The 20679-nt window shown below is 35.5% G+C and overlaps 1 protein-coding gene across 1 annotated transcript in view; it reads right to left on the bottom strand.

The window, feature by feature from the left end:
* Nucleotides 1-360: 360 nt before the first annotated feature.
* The window catches only part of GMCL1 (germ cell-less 1, spermatogenesis associated), a 47792-nt gene continuing 27473 nt past the window's right edge, over nucleotides 361-20679 (bottom strand). The window contains exons 11-14 of the mRNA XM_012750109.3: nucleotides 16412-16487; nucleotides 12425-12570; nucleotides 10100-10187; nucleotides 361-3404 (exon numbers count right to left, since the gene is read on the bottom strand). Coding sequence (XP_012605563.1) covers nucleotides 3276-3404; nucleotides 10100-10187; nucleotides 12425-12570; nucleotides 16412-16487 — 439 coding nt within the window. The 3' untranslated portion in view covers nucleotides 361-3275. The remainder of the gene's footprint in view (nucleotides 3405-10099; nucleotides 10188-12424; nucleotides 12571-16411; nucleotides 16488-20679) is intronic.

Below are 20679 nucleotides of genomic sequence, written 5' to 3'. Positions count from 1 at the left end.
AGCGAGACCCTGTCTCTTAAAAAATAAAAAAATACAGATGTTCATTTGAAGCCATGAGAGTACATGAAATCTCCTGGTACAGGCTCAGGAGAGAAAAGGGTTTGGAGATAGCCAGAGGAAGAAACCAAAAGGAGACTAAGGAGTGGCCAGAGAAATAGAAATCAGGTGAGTGTGATGTCAGAAAAGTTTAAGAGAAGGCTGCTTTTAAAAGAGAACAAAGTAATCAATTTTAAGTGTTTAAAGGAATGAAAAGACACATCTAACCTACAGGATTTAGCAACAAGGTCTTTGTTGACCCAGAAAATTTTATTTTGACTCAGGAAGTTAAATTTTGTTTTACCTTTCTTAGTCCTATTTCATATAAAATTACAAGCCTTTAAAAAATATTCTACTTGTACTTTACATGTGAATGCATGTTGTTGACTCAGTAACTCCCCCTTAATTAGATTTAGTCTGACCACTAGTTAACAATGATTGATGCTGGCTGAGACTTTTTTCTGTTTTTACCCCTGTACCTTGGACTCTGGAGAAGAATTAAATACTCTCTGGTTGGGAAGAGAATTGCACCATGCTTTTGTTTCTTTTTAATTTAGTCATGTGATTGGGTCCATATTACTTGATCATTTCAGGTAATTGACAAGTCATCTATGCTTATCATTTGCACCCCTTGCCCTATTATTTTTTTCTATTCTTCAAACCAGTTCACCTTAAAGAAATATAAGTTTCAACACAGTTTCACCATTACCACTCCAATATTCAAAACCAACTGTGTCAGAACTTACTGCAATGAAGGAAATATTCTATATCTGCACTGTTCAATATGGTAGCCACCAGCTACATGTGGCTACTGAGCACTTACAGTGTGGCTGGTGTGACTGAGGGAGTACATTTTTAATTTTTAAAAATGTTAATTAACTTAAATGGCCAAAGTGACCTCTGGCAACCCTAGTTTTGCATTTAATGTTGAAAATTGTTCACATATGATGGTAATCCTATTGAAAGGCTTAAAATGAGATAAAATGTTAGCTGCTAAACATTTGGTTTAAAAAAGCCAGTGACTACCACTGTTCTTCACATAGTTTTGCCCATCTTGCTAAGTTTCAAGCCCAACCCATTAAAAAAAAAAAAAGGAAAGGTACATTCAGATCCCTCTTTAATAATTTAGTGTGAAATCCTAGAACATATTCTCTTAGGGACCTCTACAGATAGACAAGCAAAAATAAGGACCAGGAGAGGCTATAAAGCAAAAGCTGACAAACACAAAAGCTTTCATATACAGTTTTTATGACACTTTAACGGACACTATTAACACTTTATTGAAAATATTCCTATTGAAAAGAATTATGCATACATGTAAAAGTATTTGGTAAGAAAACAAAGACACATCTTTTACTATCAATGAGAAGTACTAGCTGACAATTATCAATTTCTCAAATAAGAACATAACCTATTTGTGACTGAAGAAATAATCATCTTGCTAATGGATGAAATAAGTAACTTGGCCAGGACAGAACCAGTGAACAGGAACCATATATAATTCCAATTTGGCCAGTTAATTTATATAAGTGAAACAGTTAGTTTTACTCATTAATATACTCAAACATTAGTTATATTTACTTTCAAGATTAAAACAAATTTATTCAAATAATTCAAGTTTGGTATTCATATAATTTTTAATAAAGGGTAAAGACCTCTTACTACAGGTGTAATAAAATACAAAGAAAGCAACAGCATCTCATGAAAGAGATATTACAGCCAAATATAAAAATAAGAAATGTAGTCTCTTGATACAGCCAGATCGCTGTATTAGAAACATTTAAATTACAGCTCTAGGGGTTGAAGGGGAGGCATTTAAAAGTTTCCTTTAAGTTAGTTAAATCAAGTGGAGGAATTCTGAAAGGACAAAAGCAATTTATGAGCCTATGGACATATTACTGGGAAAGAAAAACTATCAATAGATTCCAAAAGTTAAAAGTAGTTGGGAAAAATATCTAACTAGAAAGAAAAAAAAATTCTGGTTTCAATTAAGGGGTTTTTGGGGTCCATTTTATATAAGAGCTTATTTATTTTTTCCAAATGAGCATTTGTTATTTTCACAGATACATAAAAATGATTCCTGTTTTAAAAAAACATACTAAAAATATACATTAACCATAGAAGTACTTACTCTGGAAGAAAATGAACATGGATGGCTATTTTCAAATTAGCAATAAACATAAGCAGCCAACATACATAAATCATGACAAGTATGCATCTGATGTGACAAAAATAACTTCCTTTTTTACATTAATGCTTTGTTATCAGCTTCTATATTAGATCCTCCAACCTTATTTACATGGACTATGAAATTTCTATTAGTATGTATAACTTAAAGGCACTCACTCAATTCAGAAGTTATAAAGTCCTGAGCTTAAGTAGGAAACAGAATTTCCAACTAAAATGTGAACATAAATAATTTTAAACATCAGAGAATATTAAAATGTTTAAAAGTGTAATATCTGGTACATAAATAATTTATAACACAACAATAAAAGTGTACAAATATCAAAGAAAAGACCAAGGAAGGTAAGAAATATGCTCAGAATCAAACTGATTTTTCCCTCATTCAAGTTCATTTGTAGGTCTGAAGCTGATTTTTTTTTGTTAAAATTCCCAGAAAAGCTACATTAAAAGAAAATATGAAAATGCTTACATTTAAAAAAAAGTTCTTCAGCTTAGTCTCTAAAACCATGAAAAACATACTTAATGACTAAAAACAAGGATATATTGGAAACATATTAGACTAAAAGAAGGAATCATAACGAGCAGGTAAAAAAATTAAAGGACAGCTTTAAGTGCACCAACTGAAAGAGCATTTACAATTGGCCAAATTATTCCTTTAGCATTCTTCTAGCCAAATAAATTTACAGATGGATGACTAAGGTTCACTAACACAAGGCTGGAACAAAGTTTAAGCTAAAAATTCAATCTATATTTTCTTGCACAGAAATATGAGATTTACTTATAGCAATTTTCTACTGATGCTGAATTAAAAGCATGAATTGACATCTTTATAACAGAAATGGTTTGACCTATATTTTCTTGGCTTTAAAATGTTCTTTTCCACATATACATAGAAATGTAATAAGGATAAGAATAATCTTCTGTATTATCTGTACAGTTCATAAGGCCTTTGTCATTGTTAGTCACCTTAGATGTGAATATCAGCAGGGCCATTACATTAAAGCTGGCCTAAAAAGTTTTCAAAGTGCTACTGTTTCCAACTGATGAGATCCTCAGTTTTCTGGATTTTCTGGGTGACGATTATTTTCAGTTCTTTTTTCTGGCGATATATACAAGAAGTTACAGCAGATATATAAAGGGAAGACCAGAAGCCTGCTGTCCAAGTTCATCACCACTTGCTCCTATAAGACAGATTTGTAGGTTTAATGACAACTTGATAGCAAGATTTAAAAAATAAAAATAAAAACCCAAGCTGTTGAATTGAGTGAACCAAAGGAGATAGTATGGGGTTAAGAGCTTGAGTCTGAGATCCACAATTCAAATCTTCAAACTCCCACCCACTAGTTACTGCTCCTTTCTCATTGTATAAAATGGGGACAAATAAGAGTACCCACTTCACAGAGTTACAATGAGGATGAAATAAGACAATGCACAGAGGGTTTAGCACATCCAGATATATATTAAGTACTCAGTAGTGGTAGGTATTTTCATTATTGCAAAAATTTCTATCAAGTACCTGCATATTTTATGAATAGAATCAGTGTTCAGAAATAAACTTCTCAATTGCCTTCAATTTCTTTTTAAAATTTTATTATAATTTTTTTACACACAAGGTCTCACTATGTTGCCTGGCTGAGCACAAGGGATTCTTCCGCCTTAGCCTCCTGAGCAGCTGGAACTATAGGCACACAACAACATGCCCATCTACTTGGCTTCAATTTCTGATGGCCCTTAGGTATAGCAAATCATTGGGATGAAGGTGGAGAGTCACTATTCCTACCAGCAAGCAGGGTTCCTACTCCTAAGACTCTCCATTGTCCCTATGACAAACATGTTATCTGTCTCCTGGAACATAAAATACATTATCATGTAAAAGAAATTTCAGGTTCAATTACATCAACACACATAAGAATGCACCAAGCTCTCAGAGAGACAGGAATTGATACTACACCTGAGAGCCACAAATGCAACATCACTGATGCTACAGGAATCTGTCTGGAACCTCATATATCCTTTACCAGCACTATTTGGTGAACAGAATAAATTCTCAGAGTAAAAGAAGCAACACTAAAATTAGAATTCTTATTTTTTAAATACTTGCTGCAATAGTAAGTACTAGTTTTACTTTATTTTATACATTTTGTAGAATATACATTTGTTTTTTTTTTTTTTTTGGAGAGAGAGTCTCACTCCGTTGCCTGGGCTAGAGTGCCGTGGCGTCAGGCTAGCTCACAGCAACCTCAAACTCCTGGGCTCAAGTGATCCTCCTGCCTTAGCCTCCTGAGTAGCTGGGACTACAGGCATGCACCACCATGCCCAGCTAATTTTTTCTATATTTGTAGTTGGCCAATTAATTTCTATTATTAGTAGAGATGGGGTCTTGCTCTTGCTCAGGCTGGTTTTGAACTCCTGACCTCGAGCAATCTACCCGCCTCGGCCTCCCAGAGTGCTAGGATTACAGGCGTGAGCCAACACGCCCAGTCAGAATATACTATTAAACATTGTTTAAATCTAGCATTTTAATTTTTTACTGAAGTATGTGTTCCTGCAATGAAGGACTAAAACTAGAATATATTTGAGTTCCTGAAGTAGGTCGAATGGACACAGCTTCTGTGTTGAGGGAGTAGCAAGATAAAGAAGAAGAAGGTACACATATACACACACAATCTCTCTCCATACCTTCAAAGAGGCAAAGTGGTATTTTAAAAAAGATCAGTGAACAAAATTAGGCATGGCTATCGCCTAGGCTGATGGTGCTAGAGTGTCACGAGAGAGGAATAATATCAAAGTATAGTTGGTCTTCAGATGCTTGACACCCTGACCTACTCAAAATTTGTATCAATAATCTAATCTAGGTGAAGGCACATTTACTAAATTTGTTGAGGACAAATGTTTTGATGATATATATATCTGATGATAAAAATCAAGATTCTGTACCATGACAAAACAAAAGCTCCAAGAAGGATTATCATTCTGGTATTTGAGTATAGTTAAGGTTGGGTGGGGGTAAGCTAAAGGGCCAACTCTGGGAAAAGGAGGACTCCATGGGGCCGTTGCTTAGAGGGTGAATGGATACACCAATTTCTGAAAATTATACTGCATTAATTCCCACTCTCCATCTCCAAACAAGACAGATCTAATCTTAGTTTCATCAAATCTGTAACTCTACCTGAGGGATGAATTTACATCTACATTTGCACTGAAGTATCTTTATAGCAAAGTTCCATATTCCTTGTATGGGTAGAAGCTGTGGAGCCCACACATTGCAGCAGTAGACAGAGGAACAACATCTTCCTAGGTCTCTGTTTCTACTTGCAATTATTGCTTCAATTTCATGTACAAATCCCTGCTTCTGTGAGGCTCATGCTACTTATTCTATGCTATACCTTTATTACTTCCCCCACATTCTATCTTACAGGTCTTAATTCCAGGATCCATAAATCCAACTCATTACTAGAAATCTTCACTTAGATATAAAGCAACTGAAATTCAAACCTTCAACTACTGGCTACTATCTACTCCTCCTTTTCTTTCTGGGCCATCTATGCTTTTACTTTTGCAATATGGCTTTGACTCCCCATCCCAGCCATTGAATATCTCACCAGATTACTTTTTTTGCCCACCCTTTAAATGCCAGTGGTCCCTAGAGTTCCAACCTATCATATTCTCTACACATTTCTATAGTTTTTCACCCAGTCATCATTTGTAGCACAGGCACTACAGATGCATTTGTCTACCAGCCTATCAAATCTTCACCTTGATGCCCTCAAATTAAATATGCCCAAACTGAATTCATCACCTCTTTACCATCACAAATAGTTTTAAGTCATATTCATTTTCCTTCTTATAATTCAAATATCAGGAAAAAACACTACCATAAATCCAGTTGTCCAAGTCAAAAAACCAGGAACCATCTAACTGCTTTTCTTCACGTACACACACAATTAAGCACCAAAATCTGTCAACTGTAACATTTTATTTCTAGAACCCATCAGCATTTCTTCATCTTCACTGCTACCTTCCCTAACTTGAGGCTCTCATCATTCTTTATCTGGACTATATATATAGCAATAGAATCACTAAACTGTCTTCATGCCATTATCATATCTCTAAATCCTTCCTACACATTACTATCCGAGAGAACTTTCTATAATGCATATCCAGTTAGCATTATAGCATTTGCACTGTATACAAACACAGTTAGCATTAAAAAATATAGTTTTATAAGACAGTTATAAAATATATAAAAATCATTAGCTTTCTTCCATCATCAAAAACTATTAGAAAAAATTCATTACATATTAGCAGTTGAAATAGCAAATATTTAGCATATTTCCAGAAATATATAGGAACAATATAGGAACAACTACAAATTTTAGAGAGACATAAGAGAAGACCTAAATAAATGTAGAGAACCATATTCCAGAAGGGGAAGATATCAATTTTCCACAATTTACTCTATATATTTAATAAGATAAATCAAAATCCCCATAGGAACCTTGACAAAATGATTCTACACCTCATACAGAATAATAATCATGCACAAAGCAGCAAAAGATTTTTAAAAATTTTTTGTAGAGACAGGGTCTTTGCCTAGGCTGGTCCCAAACTCCTGGCCTCAAGTGATCTTCCTGCCTTAGCCTCTCAAAGGGCTAGGATTACAGGCATGAGCCACCATGCCTGGCCAAACCAAAGGATTTTAGAAAACAGAAGAATGAAAGTGTTTTTGCATTACTAGGTATTAAAATGCATTTTAAAGTTAGCCTAATTAAAACAATGCCTGTTGTCTCCATAACGAAGAAATCAATAAAACAAAGTTCAGAAATGAAACAAATTTTGTAAGGATTTAGTATATGATAAGGCATTTCAAATACATTTGAAATACTCCAGTGTAAAAAATTAAACCATAAAAGGAACATGAAAAATACAGATGACTATTTATTTATTTTTATTTTAAATTTTTTTTAGAGATACATCTTGCTATGTTGCCCAGTCTGATCTTGAACTCCTGGGTTCAAGTGATCCTTCCATCTCAGCCTCCTGGGTTGCTGGGATTATAGGTGTGAGCCACCATACCCAGCTCAGATGACTATGTATATAATTCTAGTAAGAATAAGGAAGCCTAAAGATCGCATCAAATGAAGACATCATTAAAGAGATATATAGTTTTAAATGTTGAAAAAACAAATGACAAAAATGGAAAAACTACAGCATATCACAAATTTTATTATTCTTAATACATAAAAGAATAGGCCAGGCACAGTGGCTCACACCTGTGTAATATCCCAGCACTTTGGAAGGCTGGGGCAGGAGAATCACTTAAAGCCAGGAGTTTGAGACCTGGCCTGGGCAACTTAAATGAGATACTTGCTGTCTCTACAAAAAATTAAAAAAAATTTGCTGGGTGTGGTGGCATGCACCTATAGTCCCAGCTACTTGGGAGAATGAACATTTTAATAAAAATTATACAGATAATAACTTAAATTTATATATAACATGTCCAATATGCATACAAAAAACTCAACCATACCAGTAATGAAAGAAATGAAAATTAAAACAAATATAATTTGTCTCATTACCTTGGGGGAAAAATTAAAAAGAAGCATAATATATACTACATTAGGTATACTCTCCTGTACTGCTGGAGGGAGTGTAAATTGGACTATACTTGTAAAGGGTAATTTGGCCATTAGAAAACGTATGTACCATTTGACAAGAATGCTATTTCTTGGAATTTAGCTTAAAAAAAAACAACCTCAGAGAAGTGGACAAAGATAATAATGAAAAAAACCCATGAGAATTTTATCTAATAAAAAGGATTTATGTAAACTATGGTATATCCAAAACAACTAATATTAAGCAGTTAATTAAAATGACGTTGTGAGGTCAGGCACGGTGGCTCACATGTGTAATCCCTAGTGCTTTGGTAGGTTGAGGCAGGAGGATTACTTGAGCTCAGGAGTTTGAGGCTAGAGTGAACTATGATGACACCACTGCATTCTAGCCTGAGTAACAGAGCAAGACCCTCACTGTCTCAAAAAAAAAAGTTGTAGATATATATTTACTGAAAGAAAAACTATGTATAATGAAGTAGAAAAGAAAAAGCAGGTTACAATTGCTACCTCATTGTCTGATGCACCTAGGCTTGAGGGAAGAAGGCACATTTTGGATTGGGGCTCCTGACTGTGCGCTTTAGATGCCAACGAAATTGAGATTATCTAAATTGATCTCAATTGGCTAAATACACATTTTTTTCACCATAAAAAATGGTTAACTGTAAGATCCATATTTGGAAAAAAGATACAGTGAAGAAAAAAATGTCTTAAGTGTATCTGAGTGGTATATATGTGATTTTGTTTTGGCTTATTTATATTTTCTATTTTTTTCTACAATAAACACCTATAATCTACATAAAATGCACATATACAACTCCCAACTAAAATCCTTCCAAACTCTACCCACAGCTTACCTGCCCTGGTTCTAGTTATACTGAACTCTTCCAACTGTCTTTCAGTTCCTTCAATGACCCACATGCCTTGCCTCCATCTTACTCATCATTTGAGGTTTGGTTCAGGTTATCTATTCACTTTTCAACTTTTCCAGGAGGGGAGGTTTCCCCTGAGCTGTCTTCCCTGCTCCTCCTCCCCCAACAACCACACCTTCTCTCAACTGCACAGTACAGGTTAGAGACGTTCCCTTCAATGCTGCACGCTGCTCTGAGCTTATTCTGTCATGCTGCTTATACTAGGCCATGTTAACACAAGCCCATCTTCACTTCCTCCCCTCCTAGCACAGAACCTAGTGTTCCTTCAGCGTTTTCCGAAGGAACATTTGGAACACAACTATATCTTGGCTTGCTGCTTTTGAAGTCTTTGGTTGCTTTGAGCCATGGCTTTTTTTTTTTTTTTTTTTAATGAAGTTCCAGGTAGAAGGTAAAAATAGTCATTGTCCATTCAGTTCCAGAGGCTATAAGAAGGACCAATAGAGAATTCCAATGGAGGCAGAACTGAACTTTCTCATTATATATCTGCCTTGAAATGGACACTCCTACATACTAACTACTGCTTAAGATGGTCAGCCCTCTGTTGCTAGAGTTCCAACAATGGCTGGAGGACAGTGTAAGAATGCAGTTAAAGGAGTTCTCATGCAGGGCACGGGAGGTTACAACGATCACTTCCAAGGTTCCCTGCAATGCTAAGAACGGTCTAGGATAGTCTATTCAGTCTGAGGAAAATTGCTAATGTCTCAAAATTTATGTGAACTATAATAGCACCTAAACCCTTTTTTAAAGCATTATGCCCTTTGGAATGGGGGTTAGTTTTAATAAACATATTCAATATTTTAACAACTCTCATTTGCTTTCATGACATTTTAAAACTTCTACATACATGTGATGTATGAATAAACAAATCGCTTTAGCGATAATGTGGGGCATGTTACAGATGTTCATCATTTTACAAACCTAGAGAATAATGTTCTTGTAATATTCAGGAAATATATGGAAATATACTGGATTATCTTTAAGATGTCTGCCATTAATGTATAGATGAATGCACTTCTGTACACAATGGATAAAGCATTTGAGATTCATAACTGTTTGAAGATGATATTCAGGATAAAAAACTATTCCTTTATAAATCAACTTTTCCCTGCTCCTGAAATCATGTTTTCTTTTTTTGTCCTGGTTATGCTCCTAGTGGGATGGGGTAAGTTATACAGAAGTGCTCATGGGAGGCACTTCATCTTTACCTTCAAGAAACTTTCAAACCAATCCTTAAATCAAAACACCATTTTAATGTTAATTCTACTTAAGAATTTTCAAAAGCGGATTCAAAAGACAAATATAATGACTCCACAGAAAAATAATGAAACATACCTGATCTTTTTCAAGTGTAAGTATCTGATAGCCAGTTGTCCTACTACATATTAGTTTTCCACTACTATCAAAGGAAGCCAAACGTAATCTAGGATAAAAAAGAATTAAAAAAAAAATAAACACAAGATTTTTTTCACTACAAATTTAAACAAGCCCTCCCTCACTTTAATATTTTTTCTCTTCCTTGTCTCTGTAGATCTTTTATTTGATAAAAGACTTTAAAGTCTTTTCAAACTGTGAACTGATTCCAGATTTACAAGCCTGTGCTATTGTGCATATCTGATATGTAAAAATAATTTATAAATGTTTTGATTGTGGTAAAATATATATAAAACTTACCATTTAACCATTTTAAGTATAAAGTTCTGTGGCATTAAATATATCACATTGTTCTCAATCCATTTTCAGAACATTTTCCTCTTCCCCAAGTGAAACTCTGCACCCATTATACATTAATTCTCCATTTTCCCTTCTCCCATCCCCTGGCAACCACCAGTGTACTCTCTGTCCCTATGAATTTATCTACTTTAGATACCCCAGATGAGTGGAATCTTACAATGCCCTTACAATATTTGTCCTTTTGCGACTGGCTTGTTACACTTAGCATGTCTTCAAGGTTCACTCACGTTTAGCATGTGTCAATTTCTCCTATCCAAGTACTAACCAGGCCCGACCCTGCTTAGGTTCCGAGATCAGATGAGATCGGGCACGTTCAGTGTGGTATGGTCATAGACTGTCAGTTTCTTTTTAGGGCTAAATAATGTTCCATTGTGTGTACATACCACATTTTGTTTATCCATTCATCTGTCAATGAACATGGGGTTGGTTCTACTTTTTGGCTATTATGAATGATGCTGCTATGAATATGAGTGTATAAATATTGGTTTGAGTCCCTATTTTCATTCTTTTTTTTTTAAGACAGAGTCTTGCTCTGTCACCGAGGCTAGAGTGCTACGGCATTAGCCTAGCTCACAACAATTTCAAACTCCTGACCTCAAGTAATCCTCCTACCTCGGCCTCCCAGAGTGCTAGGATTACAGGAGTGAGCCACAGCGCCCAGCCCCTATTTTCAATTCTTTTGGGTACATATCCAGAAGAGGAATTGCTGGATCATATGGTAATTCTATGTTTGGCTGCACCATTTTACATGGCCACCAGCAAGTGTACAAAGGTTCCAGATATTCCACATCCTCACCAATACTTGTTAATTTGAGGTCTTCTTCCATTTTGTTTTTAAGAATAGTCATCCTAATGGGTGTGAAGTAATAGCTTATTATGGTTTTGATTTGCATTTCCCTAATGATTAGTGATGTTGAGCATCTTTTCATGTATTTATTAGCCATTTTGTATATCTTCTTTGGAAAAAGGTTTATGCAAGTCCTTTGCCCATTTTTGAATCAAGATATTTTTATTGTAGAGTTTTCTATATATTCTAAATATTAGCTCCTTATCGAATATAGGGTTTACAAATATTTTCTCCCTTTCTATGGGATGCCTTTTCATTCCATTGATAGTGTCCTTTGATGTACAAAAGTTTTCAATTTTGATGAAGTCTGACTTATCTATTTTTCCTTTTGTTGCCTATGCTTTTGGTGTCATATGGAAGAAATCACTGCCAAATCAAATGTTATTAATATAAAACTTTTTCCCCCTATGTTTTCTTCCAAGAGTTTCATAGTTTTAGATCTTATGGTTATGTCTTTGATCCATTTTGAGTCTTTGTATTTGATGTAAAGTATAAATATGTGTCTTTTAAATAATTTGTTCATTAAGCTATTTTCCAATTTGTCAGCCTATAGCATCCTCTCTAGAAAATGATTGCCAGCTTAACTATCAGGCACAGATGGACATATCAAAACTACCAGACACGTTTTCCTGGAAAAATACTTTACCATGGCTGGTCTGATGGTAGTAGGTTATCAGAATTTACTAACATTAGTGTCATTAAAGTTGGTATACAGCTCCCCACTGCTGAATTTGACTGGCTTATAAAAAATACCTTACCATAATTTCAGTTTGGACCTTTTATTTTCTAGGAAAGCAACAAGGCAACAGCTTCAAGCCTAGTATCAATCCTTTATCATTCAGGACTGATATTCCATATTCAGTATATATTCTAGCCTATTTGTTCTCCCTGAAATACTAGATCTTATGATTTTGATTACTAATAATATATTTCATAGGAATGGAGCCTTACCATTTCCTACCACTTTCCCTATACTATATATTATCAAGGTTGTAAAGTTGTTGGTGTAAATTATTAAAGTTTTATTTCTTTTACTTCTTATATTTCCCCCGGAGTGAGGAAGAGAAATCTCATCCTACCTAAATGCTATGCTCCTTCGAGGCTGTAAACTGACAGATCCACTACATGGCTGATTCAGTGTATTGCGTTTGAAAATGATGTATCGATTAGTGTAAGTTACTAGTAGATCAAAGCCGAAGTTAAAACCTGTCCACCGCCAGCAGTACTAAGAAATACAAAAGAGAGACATTTCAGTTTATCATATTAGCAAGTCAAAAATAAAAAGTTCAAAATGTTTTTCCCCTTATTTCTTTCATGGATCCCCTACTTTTTTGTCTGTGCTTACCACACAGAACTATATATCTAAGCCAGAAAAGCAGATTTTATGACTATAATTCTTTAAGTTACTTTCCTAGTATTGCTTCTTCATGATCTGTTTCATTTCTCTTTCCACACTGCAATTCTATCATAAATAATAACGCTTTTCACTGCAACTCTAAGCAGGCATAGCTTAGGGCACTAGGAGTCTAGATGGGGGTAATAAGGACCCATTAAAATCCACCTTGCTTTTAAAAGATTCTAAAATACCTTAACTAATTAACCAACAGACATACAACTGGGTTATTTTAAATATAATCATGAGATTCACAAGTTTGTTTATTCTATCAGCTAACAGTTAATGAGAGCGTATCAGGTGAGGTGGTCTGGTACAGGGAAATACAGTTAGAGCTTCAAGTGTTTGGTTGACACCCTGAATTATAACATTAATTCAATATTTAAGTGATATTTACTAAGCACAAATTATATGTAAGCACTGTTCTAGGCAGTGGAGACACAGCAGTAAATCAGTTTCTGCCCTAGTGGAATTTGTATTCTACTATGTGTACATGTTTGTGCAGTAGGAGAGGAGATATGAATACTATGAATGGAAGAGGAAGAGTACAGGATGTCAGAATAGAGTAATAGGGTAGAGGAAGGGAGTCTGCAGTTGGGGAGCCTGCTGGTTTAGACAGGTGCTCAGGACATGTCTCTTCAAGGAGATGCTATGTAAGTAAATACTTGAGTCAGCTGAAGCAGTAGATCGCATAGCTATCCAGGGAAAGAGTGTCTTAAGCAGAGATAATGGCAAGTAAAAGCTCCAAAGGTAAAAGCATGCTTGGCATATCTGAGGAACACCAAGAAGGGCTACTCATCTCCACTGCTGGGGCAGTGACTGATGGGTAGAGAAGCTGGAGATGAGTTCAGAGACAGTCAGGGGACTGTAGGGTCTAGTAGTCCATGGTTTGTATTTCTTCTAAGTATGGCGGGAGGCTACTGGAAGATTTTAGGGAAGGAAGTGACATGATCTAACTTGCATTTTAAAACAATTACTGTGGCTATTGTGTGGAAAATAGAATGTAAAGGAATGAGAGTAAAACAGGGAGAGCAGATATAAGGTTACTACAGTAGCAATAGCCCAGACAAAAGAGGACAGAGGCCTATACTTGGGTGTTAGTGGTAGACATGCTGAGAATATATTTCAGGGGTAGAGCCTTGACAAATTACTTATAGACACCAGGAGTGCTATGAAAGAAAGAAGAGTCCAAAATGAACCCATACTTTGGAGCCTATACAATGATGAACAAAGGGGTTGGAGAATACTTGGGAAGGAGGAGGTTTAGAGATGAAAATTAAGAGTTCTGCTTGGGGGCCAGGTGTGGTGGCTCAGGCCTATAATTCTAGCACTTTGCCAGGAGGATCACTTGAGCCTAGGAGCTCAAGACTAGCCAGGGCAACACAGTGAGACCTAGCCCAGGTGACAGAGCAAGAGCCTGTCTCAAAAAAGAGAGTTCTACATGGGACTATTATATTTGAGATACTATTAGGTATCCAAGAAAGATACCAAGTGAATAGATACGTGAATTTGGAGTTAGGAGTCATCAGTGTACAAATGGACCATAAAGTCACAGGACTAGATGAGATCACTTAAAAGTGAATATAGATAGGGAAGAAATCCAAGAACTGATCCTCTAATCACACCAACCTTCGTTGAGTAAGAGAGGGGTCTAGCAAAGACACATGCTAGTGATACTAGCATGGCAGTTTCGGTGGAGCTGTTCAAATAAATTGGAATGATCCAAGAAGGCACTGGAAAAGAGGAAGTATAGACAAATAAATACAGGCAACTCTTTTCAATGAGATTTGCCTAAAAGGAGTACAGAGAAATGAAGTTGTAGCTAGAGGGGGAGTTTAGTTGAAGGTAAGTTAAGATGGGTGATATTGTAGGATGTTATATGCTAAATGAGAATGATCCAATAGAAGAGAAAACAGATGATGCAGGTCAGGGAGGTGGTAACTGCAGGAGCAAAGCTTTTGAATGCATTAATGGAGTCTAGTACAAGGAGTGGGGAAGGACTAGGATAGAAGCAGACTGTTCATTACTCTAACAAGAGTAAAAGCACAGCACACAGCTACAGATGCAGGTAGACTGGCAGAATTATGGGTAAGAGGATGCATAGATTCTCTTCCTATTGCAGTAAGAAGGCCATCAGATAAGAATAAGGGTGGTAGCACTGGCCTTTTGAGGAAAGAAGGTCGTGAGTCACCTCAGATAGTGAGAGGATAATTTCATTAGGGAAATGTAGGAGAATCTCGATGCAGCACTAAAGACCTGCTTGAAGTTTTTGGTTATAACACGCAAGTGAAACCCATTGGGGTATGGTGTTTGTCTTCAGTCATATTGATGTGTCTGGATGCAAGCAACGAGGACATGGAAAGACTGGATTTAACAAAAGAGCTGGGGTTTAACCAGTTAAGTTTAACAGAATCAAAGAGGAAAAAGAGAAGTTAAAAGAATATACGGTACCAATTTTAAGATGGAACATAAAATATAAGTTAGGTAAAGAAAGAAGTAGGGACGTGGTGAGAAAGGTGATAGGAAAAGGTCGTGAGAACAATGTATTATACATCCCAATGGGGTTTAAAAAAATTGTTGGGAGTCCAGCTTCTAGAGAGAGAGAACTAGAAAGAAGAGGTAGAGTCTGAAAATGGGATGCCTGAAATGGAGATTTTGAAGGCAGTGCAGTAAATCAGTAATGCAAAATTAAGGATGTGTTCATGGGAATGGGTGCCTGAGGTAGGGAATCCGGTCAGGGAACAGAGATACTAAAATCACCAAGACCAACAGAGTAGTGACAAAGAGAAAGGCAGTGAGCCCAGTGAATGATGGCCACATTATGCATAGCAGGTGGTGTAGCTGGAGCACTTGCTCCTAACGAGTTGTGGTTCAATGAGGCATGAAGGAGGAACAAGATCTGAAAGCAGCAACAAGGAAGAATAAGGAATAAAGAAGACAACTACTCCTCTTTCATACTCTGAACATTTATAATTATAAATGCAAACATAAAATAATTAACTTTTACAAATAAAGTTAAAATGAGAGAAATTTTGGGAGAAAAATAACCAAATGGATATCTAAATTAGGTTGAATATTTTTTTAAAGGCAAAAATTACAGTTGGGGTGAAATATTTAAAAATGTAGTTCATGTCCCATTAGTGGATTGTAAAAGCAATTTAATGGGATATAATTGTTTTGTTTTTTTTTAAATTACAGAAAATAGGATCTCTGGATGCAGTAGGGGAGAATATTATTTTATATATTTTTCTTTCACTTATATACATTTATATTGTGTGCTAATGAAAAGAGGTAATTCTATTTAATGTGGGTAGTAATCAAACGGTTGGAATGTCATTGATTTAGGGTAATTATAAAATGGAACCACTTTTAAGACCATGTAACAGCTCCCACATAACTTCTTTATCTTAATTTCTGGATTGTTAAGAGATCCTCTTCTTATATCTCTTACCTGGACCCAAGATCTGCAAGTTCAACAGTTTCATGCAAGGCTGAGAAATCAATCACTATTGAGTACAGTGGCTATAACTCCTATCCCAGAAGTTCATGCTACAGAAAGTATATCAAATAATCTCTTCTGAGGTATGACCAGTTTCATTGTTACTCAAAGTGCATTATGTGCTGATAATAAAACAATTTGTAAGAGACTATTAAGAGTCACAACCATACTTACTTCACCATCTTTGGCAAGCTTTCTACCACACCTCATGCTATTTCCCTCTAGTTCTTCTTTATTGATTTCTTGAGGCCTAAAATATAAACATAAGACATGAACCCTCACAGAAAATAGGCAACTAGTAATTAAAAAAGAACCATGAAGTTAAAAAGAACAGAAAATCTTACTAGATTTAAAAATAAAATTTTGTCTAGCTCTCTGGGAGGCCGAGGTGGGCGGATTGCTCGAGGTCAGGAGTTCGAAACCAGCCTGAGCAAGAGCGAGACCCCGTCTCTACTATAAATAGAAAGAAACTAATTGGCCAACTAATATATATAGAAAAAATTAGCCGGGCATGGTGGCTCATGCCTGTAGTCCCAGCTACTTGGGAGGCTGAGACAGAAGGATCGCTTGAGCCCAGGAGTTTGAGGTTGCTGTGAGCTAGGCTGACGCCATGGCACTCACTCTAGCCTAGGCAACAAAGCGAGACTCTGTCTCAAAAAAAAAATAAAATAAAATAAAATAAAATTTTGTGTTCAACCAGTGTTCAAAGAAAAAAAATTTTGTGGTATAGATAAAAATAAGAATGTATTGATTAAATCTAATCCATTGCCCTTTGCTAAATAAAAGATTTTGAAATCTTCTGTGTTTCACTTATTGCCCTCACTTCTAGATTACTTTTATTAGAGCTTAGCCAAACCAAAGCGGGGGGGGGGGGGGGGGACTACAAGATATTCTGCTCACCAAAAAAATAAAATACTTAAAAGTCTAACTACTAAATAGAAGAAATTAAAATCTATTATTTCTATGAAATGTGATTTGATACCACCTACTACTTAATACTCCTTGTTTCACATGCAAACCATTTTTCATGTATTAGGTCATTAAATATGAAATGTCTGATTTAGAATCAAAAGTTTAGTTTATTATATCTCAAACAAGAAGCAGTACAATTAGTCAAAGTATGTGCCTAAATTATCGACAAAGTTTTGCCATCTTAAGCTTGTTTATGCCAGCAGTGAAGAAGCCTAGAGAGCAAGTGACGATGACGCAAAAGGTGTTTTCCACAGTTTGCTGTGAATTAAATTATTTTCTCTTGTGATAAGTAGTTCAAAGCCTGGAAGAAGTGGTAGTCAGTTGGTGCAAGGTCTGGTGAATACAGTGTATGACAGAGAGTTTCCAAGTCCAGCCTCTGTAGTCTCAGCAGCACTGTTTGTGCAATATGTGGTCAAGCGCTGTCTTGCAAGAGGATTGGCCTGTCTCTACTGGCTAATCTCAGCTGCTTAAATCACAAGCACCCTCATCATTTCATCTAATTGGTTGCAGTAGACATCTGCTGTAATAGACTGACCAGGTTTCATGAAGCTGTAGTGGATAATACCAGTGCTGGACCACCAAACAGACATCATTAGCTTTTTTTGATGAATATTCGGTTTTGGCCTGTGTTTGGCACTTCATCTTTATCCAACCATCGTGCAGAACACTTGCAATTGTCAAAAAAAAATCCATTTTTCATCACACGTAACAATATGGTGTAGAAATGGTTAGCCTTTATATTGTGACAGCAAAAAAACGCAAGCTTTGAGACGATTTCTCTTCTGAAGCTCATTTAATTCATGCGATGCCCATCTATCCAGCTTCTTTACCTTGCCAATTTGTTTCACATGGGCCAATATTGTTGAAACAGTAACGTCAAACCTTACTGCTAATTTGTGTGTAGGTTGAGATGGATTCGCTTCCACTACAGCTTTCAGCTCATCATTACCCACCTTGGTCTCAGGTTGCCCATGTGGCTCATTTTCAAGATTAAAATCACCAGATCGGAACATCTCAAACCATCAATGTACTGTTAGTTCATTAGTCACATCCTTCCCAACACTTTGTCAATATTTTGAGCTGTCTGCGCTGCATTGGTTCCATGATGGAACTCATATTCGAAAATAACACGAACTTTTGACTTATCCATGGTTTCACAAAAACTGCTCTAAAAATTTTTTGAAAGATAATCACAAGCCAAACTGTGCGTGTGAAAGAATGAGGATGTACTTTTACAATAAAAATAATAAGTGTCCAAGTGAAATGTCAGAGATATCAACTTTCCTTAGTATTTAAGGAACTCAGACATTTCATACTTAATAACCTAATAGTATAACTGCACAAAATTAATATTTAATAGAAAACAGCTGTAGAATTTTTGTCTTTACTTGGTTACTTACTTTTAAAAACTTTAATCATCTATGGAACACTGTTATATCAAGGACAACTATTTAGGTTGGTAATTCCAAATGATGAAAGTGATATAATATATTCATTCATTTACAATATGAAATGCCTAGAAATTAGGGACATAATATATAATAACAAATAAAAAATGAAACAAATACAATAAAAAATAAGTAAATGTAAATAAAACATGTCCTTAACATCCAAGAGCTCAGTCTAGTAGAGAACTAGACATAAGTAATAATTATAATGTGGTTAATTATTATAATAATAATGTGTGGTTTGTGACGTGAACAGCATGAAGGAGGCAAAAATTTATTGTTTGGTGTTGGCGGGTATCATTACAGGGTCAATATTATTTGCACATGAGTTCAAGCTTGTTAGGGTGGAGATAGGAGGTGAACTCAGTGCAGGGGGAAGGGTATTCTGGCAGAAGGAATAGTAGATAAAAAGATACTGGAACATAATAGAACCAAATGTACAAGGTATTTATTTGGTGGAGCTGGAGCATAGGAACATGAGAGTTTAGTACATGTTTAGTCCAGATGAACATGAGAGGAGATGAAGCTAAAGGCAATTGAGATAGAATACTGAAGATCCCTATAGGCCATGCTAATAAGTTTCAACTATTCCTGTAGATAATATTGAGTTCCCAGGTATTTTTTCTGTAACTTTTAAACCTTCTATCATGAAAAACTGCAAACATATCAAAGTAAAGAGAATAGTGTAATATGCCAAATTTCTTCACCATCTCGAGTCAGTAATCTTCTATGGCAATACTATAATCTCTTACCTATCATCAGATATGCCTGAACATATTTAAGAAAATAACACAATTATATTTCTGTTTTATAAAGATAACCCCCTTGGCAATGTGGAAGAGAGTTTGGACAAGGAGGACTCTGGAGGGAGACTTTACTAGATTATAACCTAGTATCCAGGGAATACACTATGTTTTTCACTTCAGTAGCCGTGTGGCAGTGAGCAGATGCTCAGTATCTGTGGAATAGAACATTTTCATCAGGGGCAATAAAATCACACAAAGTCGACCCTGGAATGATATAGGTTTGAAATGCGTGGGCCCAGTTACATGTGGATTTTTTTTCAACCAGCTCACATCAAAAATATAATATTTGTGGAATGCAAAAACCACATATATGGAGGCCTGACTTTTTATGTATGTGAGTTCTACAGGGCTAGCTGCAGGACTTGAGTATGTAGATTTTGTAGGGATCTTGGAATGAAAGCCCTGACCAGTATACCAACGGATAACTGTACTTTTGAGGGCAAGAATACAAACATGTTCTAGCTCCGTATCATAGATGAGACACTATACTAATCTCATTAAGAATATAGGTGAGAAAAATCTTGAAAAATCAAGAACATCCAAAATGTAAACATTGAATATACAAAGGAAGTAGGAAGATTTATAAATTACTTCATACATTACAAAATGCTTCAAATCTCAATTCCATTAAATTAACTCTCATTTTTTGGTTTTTGATTTATTATTTCTATCTCAAAAATTTTACTGTATTTGTACTGGATAATTATGCTGTGAATACATTTGGAAAAAGATGGATTATAAATAGAAACTAAGAACTCTGGATAATAACCTTATAATCATGAATGTATACAATGTTTTCATACACTTACTATTTGGATACAAACTTATAAGTAGGCTATTATTTTAGGAAATTCTTTGGTGTATAAAAATAGGTTAGAAAAGATCAGGAGTAAAAAAGTAAACTTCTTAAGGCCTCTTCAGTATACTTATAGATCATCTCTTCACATTACCTATTTCAAGGAGCTAGCATAGGATCAAATCATAAATATAAAAGTATTACTAATATGAAAGTACTTCTGTGAACTACAAAGCACTAATATACACTGAAGGAATAGATAATTTTCTTTCCCTTAAAATGAAGAAAGTGTATAAAAATTTTGTAGAGGGTTATATGCTTTTGGGGAAGGAATCTGTAATGGTTTTAATTCATGGTTTTAGTTCATTTTAGACTCAAAAATCTTCAAAACCTATTTATTAATCAGAATTTGAAAATACT

This window comes from Microcebus murinus, chromosome 3, assembly GCF_040939455.1.
Source record: "Microcebus murinus isolate Inina chromosome 3, M.murinus_Inina_mat1.0, whole genome shotgun sequence".
Classification (NCBI taxonomy): domain Eukaryota; kingdom Metazoa; phylum Chordata; class Mammalia; order Primates; family Cheirogaleidae; genus Microcebus; species Microcebus murinus.
Note: the sequence above shows the minus strand (reverse complement) of the source record. Positions and strands in the feature narration are given on the sequence as shown.